Below are 19019 nucleotides of genomic sequence, written 5' to 3' on the forward strand. Positions count from 1 at the left end.
TGGTTGTATAATCTGTCAGCATCAGCACGTGTTCAGTGGCCAGCTGTGGTGCCAGAGTTCATCATGAATGTGGAGATAATTAGAGAGTCTGGAAAACATTTTCAGGATAAACACTTTCCATTTTTGTCTTTTGCTATTTGAGAAACAGAGACTCAAGTGCAGCCTTTAAATCTTTTCTTGCTGTATCCTAATGTTTCAAAAGGACTTGCAATTTTGGATCTTGACTTGGAAACAATTTAAAGGCAGCTGATTTTCCATGGCTGGGAGTGCGGTGCTTCCTGACTAATCAGGCTCTTTAGACATGTCTTAAATTGGGTGCTGAAATACTGGATAGACAAGAGCAAGTAGTTGGCTTAGGACAGCTCTGTCAGGGTTTAGGCAAAGACACTTTAACACACAGCTCTGATACGCTCTGAGTGTGCACACAGCAAGTTAACACTCCTGAGCAGACAAGAGGTAACTGATTAAGGCACAGTAAGTCAATCATTAGCCCATGCTCAACCAAGTGATGTGCTCCAAATGCTTAACCCCTGTGAAAATTGTAGGCCTGTTATATTTCAGAGAGTCTCCTGCTGACACTGAGGATGGCTGACATGATAAAACCTTTCTTTCAAATACAATAGGATTCATTTGGGCTTTCCTTTCTTGATCCAAGTCCTAGAAGGAGTCTCCATTGACATTAAATGTGGTCTGTCCTCCCATCTAAGTTGCTGATTCTACAGCTGCTCTGTAACCTGGACCCCCTGTGTGGGGTAAAATAGGCAGAGAAAAGTGGGTGCAGGAGCTGTATTTGCATACCAAGGGAATGGGCATGGTTTCATGAATTTCCTGTCTTGTTTGAGGTTTTGCTGGGGTTTTTTGTTAGGTTTTTTTTTGTCTTCTGCAGGCAGACGACCATCTGTCCTGGCAGTGTAAGCACAGTCCTGGACTACCTAACACAGTTAGAGCTGTAGCCAAACTAAATCCCATCTAAATGCTGAACTCTCAAAGAGGAAAGAAATCTGATTAGTTTCCAAGTTTTAATTTCTTTCTTTGGGAAGTATTTTTGCAGAGCTGAAAGGAAGAGTTCTTTAGTCTGCTGCTTAAATCATCACCTTATGTTGCCACCATTTCCATATCTTCTCATTGTTCACATAGTATCTTTCTGGGAAAAATTAAATGATAGATAACCTTAGGGTTTCATTTCACAGCTATTTCCTGTAGATGGAAATCAACATCACTCTTTTTCCTGTTTTAGAGTTATTCCTTCTTTTTTTTTTCTTCCAATTTTAAATGAGGAGGTTTATCTGAGGTATAATAATTCTTTCATTAGTAGCTATGACATAGTCTCTAACCTTCTCTCTTCTTTTTGTCCTCAGGAAACCCACTGACTGTGGCCTGCAAAGCTTTCTTTGGATTCAGTGGAGAATCAGGCCCCATGATCTACTGGATGAAAGGAGAGAAATTCATAGAAGAGTTAGAAGGTCACATTAGAGAAGGCGAAGTCAGGTACTTTTTAGATTATTTACTGTTAAACTTATTGTATGTCCCAAAAGCCTGTTGAGTTTTCTTAACAGATTTTTAATTGAAAGTGAAAATTGTTTTCTGTCTAAAGAGTGATTAATGACTTGGAGCCAGGGCTGTGGGAGTTGATCCCTCCCCTTCCTAAACTCTGAAGACACAGTAGCTATCCAAGTGCCTGAAAATCTGTTATCAAATTCCCCTGGTAGGTGGTAGCTGAAGTGTCTCTTGAGTGTTCCAGGGGTTGATTTTAGCCCTGTGTGGAAATGGTGCTGCCCAGTGCAGCTGTCCCATGTGGCAGTCCTTGGCAAGGTGACATTCATTTCAGCATCAGTGTTAATCTTGAAGATGAATGGTCTCCTGTCAAAGCCACCATACTTTTTCTCTTCTACTGCATGTGTTGTCTGTCTGTGATGCAGCTCTCAGTGTGCCTTAACCAGGACTTTCAAAGAGCAGCATTTGTTCCTCCAGACTTAACACTTAAAGGAAGGAAAAGAAGTGGCTGTGCCCGATATCCAACTTGTGCTTGGCTTGTTCCTGATGCTGGTTATCATTTACTGTACCAACTGTAAAGAAAACACTCACTTGTATCCCCATGGACTTCCATGGAATTTGCACTTAACAGCATCATCTTCTCTTCTTTAACAATTACCTGATTATTGCTCTATGAGCGAAGATTAAGCTGTGGTTAAACTATGGATGAGGGGGTCCCAGCTCCTATAGACACGATGAATATAGATTTTCACCTTCTATTGCACGTCTTTTCACCTTCCATTGCACATTTTTTGGTCTCATATCTGAGTTTCTTGTAAAGGTAATTTTGGGGAGCAGGCAGAGAGAGGTTTCTTGGCTTTATTACTTGATCAATAATTTGAAGTTCAGCCATTTAGCCACTGGTTATTAAGATATACTAAAATAACTGACCTAACATTGCACCTTAATTGCACACAGATGAAATTTATCTTACATTGCCAGTGTACAATCCTCTTTTGGGCTTCTGACCACAAAAAGCAATTATTGGAAACTTCTGCTATTGTAAGCAATCAGCACTTAATGACATTGTGTCGTCTCTGGTGTGGGTATATATATGAACAGAGTGATTTTGGTCATGTTCTTCCTCTGCATCAGAAGGACAATTTGAGTTTTGTATTTAAAGAGCACTCCAGCTTAAGCACAGTTCAAAACTTTTCCTTTTTGTGCATTTATTAGTGAAACTGAGTTTGAAAAAGCTGTTATTTGTCCTTCATTGTGCCATCTCATTACACATTCATGTTGCAAATTAATAGGTGACAACTCCCTCTTCTCATTCCATTAAAATGCTTTAACTCAGTTTACAGACCCTTCACAATTCAGTGGATCTTCTCCTCAGCAAATCTACTTATCACGCACCTAATCTCCTGTGATCACAGCCAGCATTAAAAACAGCATTTACCAAAACCTACTGCATCATTACCAGCAATGCCACAGTCCATCCCTTTTTGCCTTTAGAAGTAGCTATGGCAACTGAAGTGGTAACTTTTGGCAAATGATTCTTTCGCAGTTAAGAGCTCTTGTTTACCTGTCCCATTACAGGTATGCTGCTTCAGGGAAACTAAGCAGCACTAATCATTCTGACAGAGATCTGAGCCAGCCCACATCTTCCACCCAGTCGTATTTATTGTTGTTTTTCAAAAAAATTGTCATGTATGTTTCAAATTTGATGAGCCACGTTGATCTTGCTGGTTAAATGCCTTTTCCATCAGTTTGATTCTCTGTGGTTTTTTTCCAGCATGTTTCTGTTTGTGTTGAGAAACTAAAAGTAACAGGGAATTGTTACAACCAGACCAAGATACTCCAGCTTTCCTTTGGAAAGCTTCTAACATTTTAACTCTGCATCCCCCATATTAAATCAGTTCACAAACTTAGTAGCACTTCGGATTTTTGGTGCTGTCGTTACCCTGGCCTGTGCCCATCTGCTGTGTTGCTGAATTTTCTGTGTATGATGAGAGTTCAGGTTTGCAAATCAATGCAGTGTGGGAACGCAAACCCCCTATCCCCAATTTGCAACCTCCAGTGTGCATGGTCAGCAGCTGCTGCTGTTATGAAAGCACTGAAACAAGGGTGCACTTAACTTGAGCATTCCTGTTCAAATCAAACCCATGGAACTGGAGGATTTTTTTCTAACCACGCTTCACTGTGAGTAATATTTGTGTAGTTCTGGGCTGCTTGTTATTTATTAGACCTTGTTCCAAAGCCTTATAATAAAAAGCCACTAATAAGCATTGCAGGACTCAGAGGCAATGACCCCCTCTCCAAGCTGCTTCCTTGTCTTCCCTTGAATTAAGATCCCCAGGTGTTAGACATGTGTGGGGGGAAAGGAGAAAGAGGCTTTGCTTGCCAGGTGGGTTTTTCACAGCGGTAATAAAAATGTCATGTAAATTGAACGAGGGCTATTAAAGAAGGAATCAGAGTCTTTAAGCCTGCCTTCAGAGTTGTCAGTTGTACCTCATTATCAAAGGAGCCCACAGCAAATTTCAACACCGTCTCTGCTACGGCAAAGAATTTTCAGGTATAAATCTTATTCTCCCAGCCACCTATGAGTTGCTTTTTTTATTTCTTCAGGCAGCATTGCCAAACAGTTTGCAGTTGCCTCAAAATGCTCATCTTGTAAAGTATGTTTGTCCTTGTTTTTTCTGTCTTGTCCATTTTTAAAGTAGTAATAGTTTAACTCCTTCTAGAGGCATGAAAAGAGGTGAATGAAGACATTTTGAATGGCAGCTTTATTTCTTCAGATTAATTTATCAGCCACAGAAGTCAACTGATGGTTATGAAATGCTCAGATGGGATGAGGTTATGTGGTATTCTGTTAGGAGGGGGTGCTGAGGGCAGGAGACAGAATTCCCACCACTGCCTGACCAGTGTGCTGGGCTCTTGGCAGAGAAGTATGGAAATGACAGCCCTCTCCTGAAAAGCTTACACTACTTAAGTAGACAGTTTCTGGGCAAAGAATAAGAAACATGATGCAGGAAAGTGAGAGGAAAGACCACTGTGCCCTGTGGTCAGTTGAACTACTTTGCTTTGGAGAGGTACTTATGTACTCAGGGGTCTGTCCTTTCATCTACAGCCTGTTGTTAAGGCGTAGAAGGAAGGCAGTAGAGCTCATAACCCTGTTCAGTGTCCAGATCCTCAGCTATATAAGGAATGAAAATAATCTTTCTGCTAAGTCCCATCTCACGTGTAGATTAGTAAAGGTTTGGAAATAATGCCTTGGTCTTGCAAAGAGATCCAGGTGAGGCTTTCTCAGGGCCTTCCCGTCTTTGATCATACAAAGCCTAAAAAATTTTAGGAAAATATGGTCTCAAAGGAAAAGTATTTTAACTTCAGATTCAACTTAGTGCACACAGGCATTGGAAAAAATATGACAAAAGATTTGAAAAATCCAAACTACTGGATAATTTTCAAAGAAAACATTTGTATTCTGAAATGACACTTCTTTTTTTTTTTAAATTCATATTCTTAACTGAAAAATATTCACTAGACAAAATGTTTTGTTTCAGATCAAATAAAATGCTTCAGCTTGAAGAAAAAGAAGGCACTAAGTGTTGTTTTTAGTTCACCCACCTTTTCTTTCTCTCTTTCCATCCTGTTTGTTGTGAGTTGTCAAGCGCCATTGATTTAGCAATGTATTAAATGATGTAATTACTCTTATAGTTTGTTCAGCAAACCAGAAAAAGTGAGCTATTATTTTCTCAACTTGTGAGAGCTGGCATGTGTTGACAGTGTTGCTTGGGTGAAGTTTCCCCCATCTCAGATGGGTATAGAGCTTCATCTTCTGGGTGTGCAGAAAATGCTGTTGCACCTCTAAGGTCTTATTGACTTACTATTCCTTTTGTCAGCCAAAAATGTTGTGCTCAGTATTCTCTGAACCAACTACAAAATGCAATTAATTAAAGGCTGTACATATATTGAAAAAATGTAGGTGACCAACTGTGTATTTCTGGGCAATAATGAATTATTAGCTGTAGAGTACTGGTTAAAAGAAAAGATAAGAAAAACAAAAAAGCAGCAATGAAATGTTTAACACCACCAAGAACATTCTGCGCTTTGCTGCCAGCATAAAGCTTAAATGTTTGTCTGCATTTTCATGATAGATCCCGTTCAAAAGAGATCCCTTACTAAAGATTACAATTAGAAGTAAGATAATTGGAAAAAAATTCTCAATCCAAAGGCATATTCTTTTTTTTGTGAAAGCTCCTTTTTAGTTGATCATGAATTATTTAAATTTAGGGTAAGAGTCAGTTATTTTAAATAAATATAATTTAGATATAATTCAAAATAATAGTTTCTTTTACTTTAATTGTAATCTGTCTTCATTTTTTTTCCAGTGTAAAATACCCTGATTACAGGATAAACACAAGACAATCAGAACATTGACAGAGTGCTCCAGATTAGTGTCCCAGATATCATCTCTGTTAAGGATTATATTGTTCCTTGCAGCAGGATTTGTAGGCCAAAATTTGTCAGGCATATTGTTTACCAGCAGAGGAGAAAGACTTTCCTGAGTCTTTATATAGATACCAGATTAATAGGTAGATGAGAATTGATTTATCTGACTCTCAGTGATTTAGGCTGGGGCTGCAAACAGACCAGGCTTTCTGAGGAGGTTTCTTTTCTGACCAGAAATGATGCAAATGCAACCTTTCTTCCATTATTTCTGGATCAGAAATTTAAAAACAAACAAACAAAAAACCCAAACAAAATTACAAAACCCAAAAAAACAAACAAACATAATAAATGAGAGTTAATTTGCAAAAAAAGATGAAATCTAAGTTTCCAAATGCAACACACACACACCTGGTTTTAAACTAATGATTTTCCCCTTTTTACACAGCCACAGTGAAAGAGGCTGAGTCGTTGTGGATGCTCTGGTACATCTTCTGAGTCCTGTCAGATCCCACAAGCCTTTAGTGGCTAAGTGGTGAATAAAATCTTACTGTAAAGATGTGGTTTATAGCAGTCAGGATTGCATTTTTCATTGTCTACTGCAATGCTCTCATACTTCTCTTCTGATTTATTTTCAAATTGGGAGTGTTATGTGAAATCACATACATAAGAAAATGTGTGTGCACATTGGAAACTCCAAAACAACTTTGGGTTATAACAGAGAAGTTTGGGCGTTGCTGTTTATTGACAAATGTTAAGGTCTCCAGCAGCAGTTTCTGTCCAGAGCAGGCAGTGCTCCCATTAGTTACTTCCTGCTCAGTTGCCTCCCTTTGGTCCCTGGAGAAAATATTTCATGTTTGGGGAACCTGGATTTTATTCGTACCTTTACCTCACAGTGCTGCAAACAGTTTTTTCAGAGAAAAGACTCACTGAAGTGCAATGTGCAGTGGTGAGTTCACTGGTGTCTGCGAGGGCACCCCACATTTTCTGTTTACCCCCTTCACATTAGGCAGCAGTACCCAAACAGGATCAAATGAACCTGGTAGATTTTACTTGATGTTACATTTCCTTTTTCAAAGGAGCAGCAACTTTTCCTTGAACAAGTGATAAGCCTTTTGAGAGAATAGGGTATTGTATTTTTAGACTTAATGTCAGCAGCAGAAAACACTTGAATTTACTTTGCATTCTTTTTAATGTTCACATGAGAACAATGACATGAAAAGACTGCACCTCTGGCCTGAAAGTCTGCTAGAACTTTCTATTCCCTTTGTAGTGATTTTGCATGTCTCCTCTGTCCTCTCAAAGGAGCAGAGAGCTCTTGTTCTTGACACTTCTAAAGTCAGGATCTAGCCCCTGAAAATAGAGGAAAGTTCCAGAGAGTAGCACAGCTCCTTTTGTTCGTTTTCCAGATTGCATTAAAATGTATTACAATACCCAGCCTTTAAAATACTGCCTTGCAATTTGTTCAGTGATGGCTTAGTACCACATATTTGCTTCTGGAAAATGGATATTTACTGCTTCTTTAAAAAGAAGCATTGTTTTTAGCATTTAATTCTGATGGAGCCAATGTAAACAAGCCACATACAACCATTGCACTCATGGCCACTCTTCCTTCACTTGGTGTAGCTCCTCACTAGACGTGGAAGGAGAAAAAGGCTTTTGGTGATCATGAAAGATGCCTCTGAAAAGTCTTTCAGGCAGTGTGAGTCTCCTTCTAAATCCTTCTCCCAGAGTGAAGGAGGCCAAGGAACACTGTCTGTCTTGTGCTGAGAAATCGTGGTTCTTTTGGAAGTCTTCCACCCGTATTAATTCAGCTAAAGCAAAGCCTGTATCCTTCCTTTCAGACTCCTCAGAGAACATCTTGGAGAAAAAGAAGTGGAGTTGACATTGATCTTTGATGCTGTAGAGGAGGCAGACCTGGCTAATTACACCTGTCACGTAGAAAACAGAAATGGACGGAAACACGCCAGTGTCCTTCTGCGCAAGAAAGGTAATTCCATTTCATTGTCTGTGCTCTCACCCTTTGCAGCAGCAACAGGTCAGCCAGAGGTCCTGCTGACCTCTCTGAGCCAGGCTGGACTCCCGTGTGCCTGCTTGCAGCTGAAGCAAGCTTGTGTACAGCTTCAGTTTACCATTCGTGGGGGAAAAAAAAAATCATTAATTGTTCTTTAGTGTCTGGCGATTCAGCCTTGCAGGTGATGCACTTGTTTGGAATACAGTCACCCATAAAACACCAATATGATCAGTGGACGTATTTTGGTCTAAACAACCTATGAATTTGACCCGGAGTGGACTGACTAGGCCAGGGGTAATTGTGTGATGGAGTTAAAATGTGCATTTCTTAGAACAGGTACCTTGGCAGTGAGGTCAGATGTTCTTGTATTTCTCCACTTTCTGGCTTTGTGTTTTAAATTGAAAACTTTAAACTGTCACCATGCACTTAGATTTCTAACTGCACTGAGAATGAAAACATGGCAATGGGAGCTACAAATTGATGGAGAATTACTCCATCATGGTTGTCTTTCTTGATACTGCTCCTGAATTGGGAAGGCCACTGCAGACAAGATATCTGTTAGCAGAAAGGAAACCATCTGGATTTGAATGGGCCACATTAAAAAGTGCTACTGTGTGCTGCTGTCATTATTGTAAGGAACTTAGGAGTTCCTCATTACAGTTCTTGTGTTGTTTGTTCAGTCACCTCCCCTATTCATAAGTAGGGTGGCATTTAAATTTGACAGTGATCTCTCCAAGATACAGTATATTAGTTTGCAGATGAAACCAAGTTGGGCAAGAATGTTGATCTAGCAGATTATTTTGATCTCTACCACACACATACATACATACAAGAGGGTAGGAAGGCTCTGCAGAGGGATCTAGACAGGCTGGATCAGTGGGATGAGGGCAATTATACGAGGTTCAACAAGCCAAAGGTGCCCTTGGGTCACAAAAACCCCCCTGCAGCGCTGCAGGCTGGGGCAGAGTAACTGGAAAGCTGCCTGGGGAAAAAGGACCAGGGAGAGCTGGAGTTGCCATCCCTGAAGGGATTTCAAAGTCATGTAGATGTGGCACTCGGGGACGTGGTTTAGTGGTGGGCTTGGCAGTGCTGGGTTAACAGCTGGACTCAATCATCTTAGAGGTCTTTTCCAACCAAAACGATTCTATGATTCTATGATCTAAAGTGACAGGTTGTCACAATTTTAATTAAGGAATCTGGTCATCACGATGAAGGATTAGCCTCTTTAGTGCAAAAAGTATTCTACCTTTCCTTCTACTGAACCTCATAAATATACAACTGATAGTAAGTGTATCTATGTTGGCACTGTTAAATGTTCTGCTGTGTGCATATATTAGAATAACAAGCTAGGTTTATTTATAACAAAAAAATGCAGATATTTCAGAGCTCTGCTGAAATTATGGAAGAAGCACTGCTGAATACAGAATTTGGAGGTGGAAAGGATCACTTTGCAGCTACTATTTCATTTCACTCTGCACTGTGGCTGTAAAAAACTTATATTCCCCTCAGGCATTCTCAATAGTTGATTTTCAAGCTATTAAAGTGTCATTTAAAATAACCACTGTATTTTACTGTGTCCTTTGACTGCCTGTCCCATTGTCCTGTTTGTTATTTATTAAGTTCTTACAAATACTTGACCAAACTTTTCCTTTCTGAAACTTGATTTAATTACTTCTTATCCTAGCTTTCTCCAACTTGGATTTGACTGTATTCATGAGCCAAAAAATACTACTGTACTTACTGGCCTGGGACAAGATTTAGGGCAGGACTGGAAGAAAGCTGTTAACCAACACCCCTTCTGTATATCAAAGAAAAGACCATGGATTTCTATTGCAATGTGCTGCAGCTTTCCAGGTGCTGAGGCAAAGCAGCAGCAGCACAGATCTCTCAGCCAGAGAAATCCCCCTCGCTCCAAAATCTTACCTGTTAAGAGCTGCATTATCTGTGTTTGACAAGAGGCATTTTTAGCTCTGTTTTGTCTCCAGGCTGACACTGGGGTTAAACCTGCCCTCTCCTCAAAAGTGTGATTGCAGCATGTCAGGTCTACAAAAGGTGGCTTTTATCGTGAGTCCTGCTAAACTAGGAAGGCTTTTTTAAAAAAACAGGAATAAACCCCAAATTCAAGTTGTAGATTAGTATAGGAGTTTCTATAGTTCTTGTTTTGTCATCAGATCATTACTTTTAACACATATTTTGCTTCAAAAAAGAAACATTTACTGTTCAGGTGTTTAAGGTAAAATGTATTGAAGCCTTTTGCTGCATTAGTGGTGTGGTCCTCACTAATCTTCAGGAGAATACAGGAGTGCTGTCTGCACAGCACCAGTGTACCAATAGCCCCAGAGCACCTTTCATCATTTATTATTATTGTCATTGGGCTTTTTTGACTGAAAAAGAACCAAATCCAGTTATAAACACCTGAAATTACCAATGCAAAGACAGAATCAGTCATGCTTCTGAGACCTGAATACCACTGTCTGCTGTCACATTCTTGATTACTGACTTAATTCAGGACTGCATTGTTACTTCTTTCTAGTAGTTCAGAAATAAGTTCTGGACAATCCTGGGTTTGGTTTTCTTTTATTTTTTTTTTTTCTCTATGTTGTCCTAGTATATTTGGTGCTCTAATTACATGGAAATGCAATATACACCCACTTGTCCCTTAGTTGTGGGAATAGTTCAGGATTCCCTTCAAAAGAATTATAAAACAGTCCAGTATTTTAGTGGTTGAAGTCTGTATAGTCTATAATATAACTGTCCTGGAAGATGAAAAGTTTGTCAGGAACTGCAGAATAAAATCAAGCCATGCTTTTAGTGGAAAGAAGCAGTGAATTGAGATAAAAGTAAATATTATGACTTTTGTTCACGATTTATTTCAAGGAGCCTGCCTTTAATCAAGACATACAGAGAACTAATTTTGGGGGTTTTTTGATACTGATGTAATTGTAAATTATGAGGAACTTCTAAAATATATTTGTCTCTCATTTATTGGGTGTTTAGGAGACTTTTGCTATTTTCAAGACCATAATCCTCTGTAATATGTTGTGGGAAGATCCTTCTACATTATTTTACAGAATATTATTATTTGCTGTTCTTAGAGTCACTATTATAGCACAAAGGTCAGATTCATCTCCTTTCCTAATGTTGGAAATGAGGCCTTCCTTACTGACCTCAGTGAGGACCATTTGTGGAGGAAAGAATTAATCAGAGGCTGAGACTAGGCTACAGTAGGAAAGAAAACTGCATATTCTGGGTTTTTCTCTTTGTCTCCACCTTGGAATGGAATTAAGGAGCTCAAAAGCCTTGTTTTCTGCCTCCTTATGTCTGGATTCTAGGAGAGGTTATGGGGCAGAAGGACAACTGCAGGATGTATGAAAGCAGACCAGTTTTGCCTTTTGAGCTGGATTTTGTGGTTTTGCTTAATACCCTGCTGTTCCCCCCCAAAAGTGGACACAAGTCTGAGCTCTTATGTGGGCTGTAAGGCTCAGAATTTCCTCTCCTTCCAAGCTGCCAGCTTTGCCATCATCTCAGTTTCCTAGCAAAGAAGATTCAGTGCAACAAAAAAATATTTTTTCCCCAAAAAGTGACTTTAACCAGCTCTGTTCTCCATTGGCCCAGATTTATCCCCAGAGCATATGCTAAGCTTTATCATGCAGTGTAATAAAAGTTCCATGAATTCCCTGTGTTCTCACAGAGATTAAATAGCTATTATAATAGACTTTTTCCATCTATTAGTCCATGACTTCTTGCCAGCCAGACATCAGAGATACTGTAAACTGGGAATAGCTTGACATCTGATGTTAATTATTGAAATACAAGGCTTGGCGAGGCAAGAATAACCCCAAAAGATACACAACTAATTTGCTTTTTATCTTGAAAATGACACAAATGACATAGGAGTAATTTTTTCTGACCTAAGTTTTAGAAGCGTGAAGATCACAAAAACTTTGTCTCGCCTCTATTAGTTTTGCAACTTCTCACTGTATTTATCACAGCAGCAAACATCTTCATGACGTCTTATCTGAACTAATATAGAATGCTACAGTCAAATTGTCATCCTCTGTCTTTTATGTCTAAATAATATGCCAGGCAGTGTTAGGAGCAATATTACATTCAGAGGATATTTCAGGCTAAAAGGCAATGCTGTTCAAGTTAATGTCTTACATCAAATGGCGCTCTGGACTGGTAATCAAGGGGGTTTTATCCCATTCTGTCATTGGTTTGCTGAGTGACCTTGAACATGTTGCTTCTCTTTTCTATGCCCCTGTTTCCCCAGCTATAAAAGTTGGATCCCTGTGTTTGGATGAATTTGTGAATTATTGCTTGTGATGCTTCCTAATAAAAGCATCCCAGTAGGAAATTTGAACTAGCACTAGTTCCCATTAAAGTATAATGTGCACTCTACAAGCATGTGAGAACTTTGTTAGCAGCCATCACAATTCAAACCAAGAGACTCTTAGCAGCCTGATGTGTGCTCCTGGCTTCTCATGTTATCTTGGGCTTTCTGGATTCTCCATTCATTTTCCAGTGATCCAGCTGAAGCCCCAGCTTGGCAGCTCACATCACCTTGTCCACAGGCTTCACAAATATAAAACCAAAGTTGTTTCATTTGGGAATGGGGGTCTAGAGCCTCCCCAGTGAGGTACAATATGTCTGGTTCTATATTCCATATATATATATATGTCTATTCCATATATATATATATGTCTATTCTCACATGCTGCATACAGCATTTGATGTACTCTGCCAATTTAGAAGTTTCAAACTCCACCAGCTCATTAAAAATTGATTAATCCTCTGTGTAAAAGCATTACATAATTCCCATATAGGAGAATTACATATATAGCCTCAAATGCGTTCTGGATTTCAGATGGTGATTTCAGGTGGGTGGTAGGTGGAATAAATGAGTAAAGTTAAGTAATAGGTAATGAACAAAAATATTAGGCATTCCTAATGTTACAGTGGTTATAATTGGAAGCTGCACAATTTTATGTGGAATTGTATGGTGGATTAGAGAAAATAAAGCTCAGAAAGATTATAACCTTGTTGTCTTTCCTTTCTAATTTTAGATTTGATCTACAAAATAGAGCTTGCTGGAGGACTGGGAGCCATCCTTCTTCTGCTTATTTTGCTCGTGACCATCTATAAGTGCTACAACATAGAGTTAATGCTGTTCTACAGACAGAACTTTGGAGGAGATGAAGCAGCTGATGGTAAGCAGTTGCACAAGAAACTCAATATATGCAGTGGAAATATTTCAGAGACCCAAAGTGGTAAAGTGTCCAGATTGAAATGAATCCCAAAACATACCTGCTTTTAGTTTAAGTTCAAATTACTAAGCATCCAGTGGTGTAAAGCCCTAAGACTTTCTCCCAAAGCCCCCTGAAATCAATGAAACTTTTCACAGAAATATCACTGGGCCGTGCCATAAGCAAGTGGGAGTCTGAAGAATTGTTCATGAGTCTGTTATAGAGAATTCAGCGTCATTTGTGAACTCATTCCTCAAGGGAACTCTTTGCATTCATGTGTCCAGTGCCATATATGCCCAGGATCACTTCTCCTGAGGTCTGTACTGTAGGTGGGCAGCTCTTTGACCAGGTATTCTTTATTAATCATTTTCACTGAATTCCCATCAGGCTGCCAATGACCTGCTCTGACTAGTGAGAGGTGATTGTTATCAAGGCTAACTAGTTACCTCAGTTAATTGAGAGACTGTAAACAACTTAGTGGAAATGCAAGGCTTCCCTGGGGAGTATGTTTGGGAATAAACTAGGCTGTTTTCCATTTTTATTCCCTCACCTTCCCTCTCACTAGCTTATATTCTGTTTGGAGCCTAAAGCTAAAGTTGTATTTTTAAACTGCAGCTTTAATTCTCCGAATTAATTTAATTCTCTGAATTCTATTCTGAATGTAGAACATTGCTGCTGCTATGAAGCTGGAGTAAGCCCTGTAAACTGAATCCAAATATTTCCAATTAAATCCTATTATTATGTTCTTAACGCCTATAATTAATATGTTATTAATATGCATCTAAGTAGTATCTGCTAAAGATCTGAAGTACAGTGTTGAATACAGGCATTGGCCATAGTCCACTTAATGAGCCACAGAGGCACTCTGGAATAGCTACATCTAGAAACTATAATGTCTTTGAAAAAAAAAAGCAGGGAACACATTTTCCGTACTGCCAAAACAACGTGTAGTTGCATAGACATGTTCCTTTCTGCAGTTAGTGTTACTGTTATCACAGTAATAAATGTTTCACACTGGGTAGATGTGGTGAGAAAATGTTCCACTACAATGAAATCCGTGGGCGTTTTGGAGAATGGATGGAATGACATCTAGGGGATTTTAGAACAAGGAACGATAAATAGCAGGAATAGAGGTCAGGAAAGTGGCTCTTTCACAATCTTCATGTGTGAGTGGCAAAACCTGAAGTGATGTTTTTTATGCTATACGATCCTGCACTGTATTTATGCTGGTACCTAGGAGAAAGTAAAGGGTGGGATTATTTGGGAAGTACTTTACCTCTAAAACTTTAGGATTATAGCAGCATGACTTCCCTGGTTCACACCAACAAAAAGTGGTAACTTCCTCTAGCCTTCTTTGAATCATTTATCTTGTGTTTTCAGTGTGAAGCTGCTGCATTTTTATTCATGTAACTTTTTGGGTTTGACCACTTTTTAATTTATGAAACAGTATTGTTTTCTGGTTGTTTAGAGGAAGCCCCATGAGTACATAGGGTATTTTATGAGCGTGTTAATTCTGAAAACAATGTTTTATTTTTCCAGTGCATGATTATAGACCTACTGCAGCTTTGTGTCACATTCTGATCCTGCAGAATAAAAGACAGAGGAAGAATGTTACTGAAGTCAAAGCATGTGTGGGGATGTTTCTACTAATGCAGGCTATAGTGGGAGTATACAAAGCTCCCATGAGCAGTCAGCTGTACTGATGCAATTGCAGGGTCATTTTCCATTTACACATGTATTTCTTTTTAAAAGAAGATTTGGGAACTCAACAGATTTGCTTTATTTCTATTTCTAAAAATACCTTATGTAAGCAATGCTGGATGCATTCACTTCCTGTGTTGTGTGTTGCATTGCTCTTAGAGAAAATGACACTGAGGATTAAAGGATCCATTTAGAAAATGGCTCCAAACAGTGCTGCTTGCAGAGCGCCCAGAACGAGTGGCAGGCAAGCATGGACAGGTCCTCCTGCTCTGTCCTGTGTGTGTGAAGAAGGAGTTGAGACCGGGGAGATGTAATACAAGCGTATGAGTCTCAGGAACCCGGGGGAACTGGTTCTATCTGCATCTTGCTCACTTGTGTTGTGAGCAGAGGTGACTGGAGAGGGAAGCTGTGCTTCCAGCTGTGCCAGGGCAGCTGGAAGGGGTTGGAGGCTCCAGGACTGAGGGCACATGGGTGTGTGGCTTTCACGCTGCTCCGCGGCCACGCACGTCAGGGCTCTGCTGCCTCTGCAGAGCTCACAAACATTTGCAGGGACGTTGCCTCTAGGATCACTTGGTGGCTGGCATCTCTTAAAAGGTCTTGGCAGGCTTCGTTATGGACAGGGGAGCAGGTTTTGGACAGGCCTCCAAAGCTGACTGGCCTGTGGATTTCAGAGGAATATCAGGAAGCCAGGTGGATATCTTCCATCCTCCCCTACAGCTACGGTGACACTAGGCAAATTGCCTTTTACAAATATATAATTTTTCACATGCTTTGACTGTAGCTCTGACCCTCATGGGTCTGGCTTTGTGTCAGGAATTTCAAATCATTTCAAGGTCACCAAGGAATATATTGTATTACAATTAGGGCTTTTTTTCTTTTTATCAGAATATATCGATGATTTTTAACTGCTTTAATTATCTTTCATGTGCACTATTCTTTACAGATAATTGGTATCCAGAAACCCTCCATTCATGCAGTTTTGTTCTCACAACTGTTTGATTTTTCATTTTCTGTAAATAATGGCAGCTGTGCTCTTCCCTGGAGACTGAATTGCTGAAGGTTGGCTTTTCCTATACACTGTTTTCCATTACTGCAGAGGAATAGGAAAGAGAAATGTCACTAAGACAGTCTGATGCCAGCATGGCATCACTTCTGTTCCTGGCATGGTCACCAGCTCTTAGCTCCACGTTTCAGAAGCAGAGCTGTAGACAAGCCCCAGTGCTGTGCAGGAGGAAGAGGAGGAGGTGTATTGCCCTTCCTATCCACCTTTGGAGGAGGTTTTGCCTCCACTCCTGAGCTGCAGGAAGAATGGAGGGGCAGGTCTCCCCCTGCACCCCATTGCTCTGGGAGTTATTTTTCTCTCTCATATGTGAGCCCCAAGTATTTCAAATGGCCTGGATCTAGTGACCTCTAAAATTATTATACTGATTTTTAAAACTATAGGATTTTCTGGGAAAAAAAAATACTTTGAACTGTTTGTATCTGGCATTGGGGTTTTTTGCATAGTCAGTATTCATTTGGGTTAAGCCATGTCTATTCTCACAATTACTTGTGAGAGGAAGTTCTCCTTGCTCAAAACTTTCCAGGCACACAAACTTTTCCAAGTTCAAAACTTTCACATAATCCTAGCACTCTTGAGGCACAGGAACTGAAAGATTTCCATTAGTAATATGTAAAGGATTAAAATTAAAACTTTCAGCTTTAGTACTTTGTGTCAAAATTTTGCCCATGACCTTTTCAGCTGACATGGGTCTGACCATATGGAGCAGAGTTACTGCTCCACATGCAGAAGAAAACCGAAAGGATATCCTTTGTCTGGATCAGTAAAATTTCTCTCTGGAAGCCAGATTATGTGTTCCTGTGAAAAGTCCCAATTTGGTTGGGAAATGCGTGGTCATTTCAAAGAATAATACACTTTCCTAGTACTTCCCTGTATTCTTTTTAGAGCTCTTGCAAACAGAAGGCTGAGTATGAATTTGTTTTCTTACAGACAACAAAGAATATGATGCATATCTTTCATACACCAAAGTGGATCCTGATGCATTAGACCGTGACAATAATGAAGAGGAGCAGTTTGCACTTGAAATTCTGCCAGATGTTCTGGAAAAGCACTATGGATACAAGCTCTTCATTCCAGATAGGGACCTGATCCCTAGTGGAAGTAAGTATTTCTGACCTTTCTGTTTTATTTCTCTCTGATGTGTCACAAAGGCCTGGATTGTGTGTAAGGTACTAGAGGAAAACCTCTCTTTGGGAAGTGTTTGCAAGGATTGGAAAAGTTTCCTCGGCAATGCAAATTCGAGCTCTGTATTAGAGCTTGTTCCTGCATCACTGAAATCAGTGGAACTGCCATTGATTTCAGTGGTGGAGGAAGGAGCTGCACCTTCCTACAGGAAACGATGCAGCTCTGCAAGCAATTCTGAGTCCAAAATGTCTACATCAGACACGGGTAGCTAAGCAGGAAACTTCCTAAAAACATTTTGTAGTCTCTGGTATGTAGTTGAAAATGGGATTATTATTCTTTTTCAGTGGTTATTTGTTTGTATGCAGCAACTTTACAAGTAAAAGCCATCTTTTCCCTTATCTTTCTGAGTTTTTCCCTAATTTGGAAGTCTCATATAGAGCTACAATTGTTTCCCAGTTAATGTTAAGGGTACAATTAGAGTTTTGACTAAGTATTGAATTTCTGAGCAGTGTGAGCATTGTGTAAGTCACTGATCTTGTGTAAGTAATACTAATTATTCAGAGGACTATGTACAGCCCCATGAGCCAACACTATTTTCCATGTTGACAATGAAATACAGTTGTGCATTTCAAATCAGTTTTGCTGCCGTGGCTGAAGATGCAGCAGCACCTTCAGATGTCTGTACCAACAGTTATAGCTTTCCTAGTGGTAGTTATGGGATGTTTTCTACCAGGTTCACTTTTCAGCACATCAAAAAGACCACAAATCATATGCATGATGTTGATGAATTTTGAGTGCACGGTATGTTTACTGCAATACCGCATTTATTTGAAATGCTACCCTTGTGAAAAAAAAAATCAGCATTTTTTTACTACAAATTCCATTTCCAAATCACTTCCATAAAATATAGTAGAATAGTAGAAGAGAAAATGAACTTCTCTCTGTATGTGCTACTGTATAGGAAATATGAACAAGAGAACAAAGCAATGGCTGTACTGGAGCAGATGTCCCCAAACATGAAACAGCTCGAACATAGCTGTGTTAGCAACCTGCCTGCCAAAAACCTGAAACTGCCGCATTGCTGCTGCCAAACCCCACTGCCTGCCCCAGAAGTTAGAGCCTGTTTCTTCTTTGACATTTGAGAGAGCTGGAAGCAGAGCTCTGAATCCTGTACCACTGGGAAAGAGGAGTCGGAGCCCGGCCAGGGATCATGCAAAGTCCTGTGTAGTGTCTTGAATCGATCGTGTGCATTTGCAGTTCCTAGTTTAGAGCTGGTTCCCTTTTTCTTTTTGCCCCTGCGAGGTGTGAGCTTTTCTCCCTTAGTGAGAAATTCCAGAAAGGGGACTTGGCTTATAGCCTTCTTATTTCTGACAGTACAAGCAAGTCATACCAAGTTCTTAGATATATTCACCTTTTTCACAGAACTGTTGTAATTGTTTCATATCCAGCAATATAGCAGAGTTATACATAGCAATTATGCAAGTGAATTAAAGAATTTAAAGTTAACTCTTCAATGATAACTATACTGAAGCACAAATTAATCCAAAATGAGATTATTTTTCCCAATTGTTGTACCAGGCAGCATGGTATTTTATTTTGTCTATTTTTGTCAGTCAGGCACTCAGCAAATACTTGTCATCACTTTGGGTATTCATTAAACCTCTCCTGAAAATGTAGGGTACCTGAAAATGTCAGTTCTCATTTATGAACATTCACAGATTTAATCCCTCTTTTTTCCTCTCAAACTCACTTCTTCAGTATTATGAAAAGGCCTGATTCTAACACATGGAGCTTCAAGAACGCTTAATCAGACATAATGACAATGCAGAATAAAATGTGCCACTGAAATGAGTGTGATTTGCATGCTTTAGCTTTGAAAAAGATATGAGAGAAGGCACTTTATTTTAAGTGGGGCTAGAGGGAGGGAGAGGGGATGGGGAAGGAAGGAAGA

The 19019-nt window shown here is 39.7% G+C and overlaps 1 protein-coding gene across 7 annotated transcripts in view; it reads left to right on the plus strand.

The window, feature by feature from the left end:
* The window catches only part of IL1RAPL2 (interleukin 1 receptor accessory protein like 2), a 364240-nt gene that overhangs the window by 334759 nt on the left and 10462 nt on the right, over positions 1-19019 (plus strand). For all 7 annotated transcript variants that reach the window (XM_027898862.1, XM_027898854.1, XM_027898846.1 and 4 more), the window contains 4 exons: positions 1359-1488; positions 7767-7912; positions 13003-13146; positions 16874-17044. In XM_027898862.1, coding sequence (XP_027754663.1) covers positions 1359-1488; positions 7767-7912; positions 13003-13146; positions 16874-17044 — 591 coding nt within the window. The remainder of the gene's footprint in view (positions 1-1358; positions 1489-7766; positions 7913-13002; positions 13147-16873; positions 17045-19019) is intronic.

The sequence above is a fragment of the Empidonax traillii genome, unplaced genomic scaffold, assembly GCF_003031625.1.
Source record: "Empidonax traillii isolate 1590-97213 ecotype Southwest subspecies unplaced genomic scaffold, ASM303162v1 scaffold20:size5563877, whole genome shotgun sequence".
NCBI classification, from domain to species: Eukaryota; Metazoa; Chordata; class Aves; order Passeriformes; family Tyrannidae; genus Empidonax; species Empidonax traillii.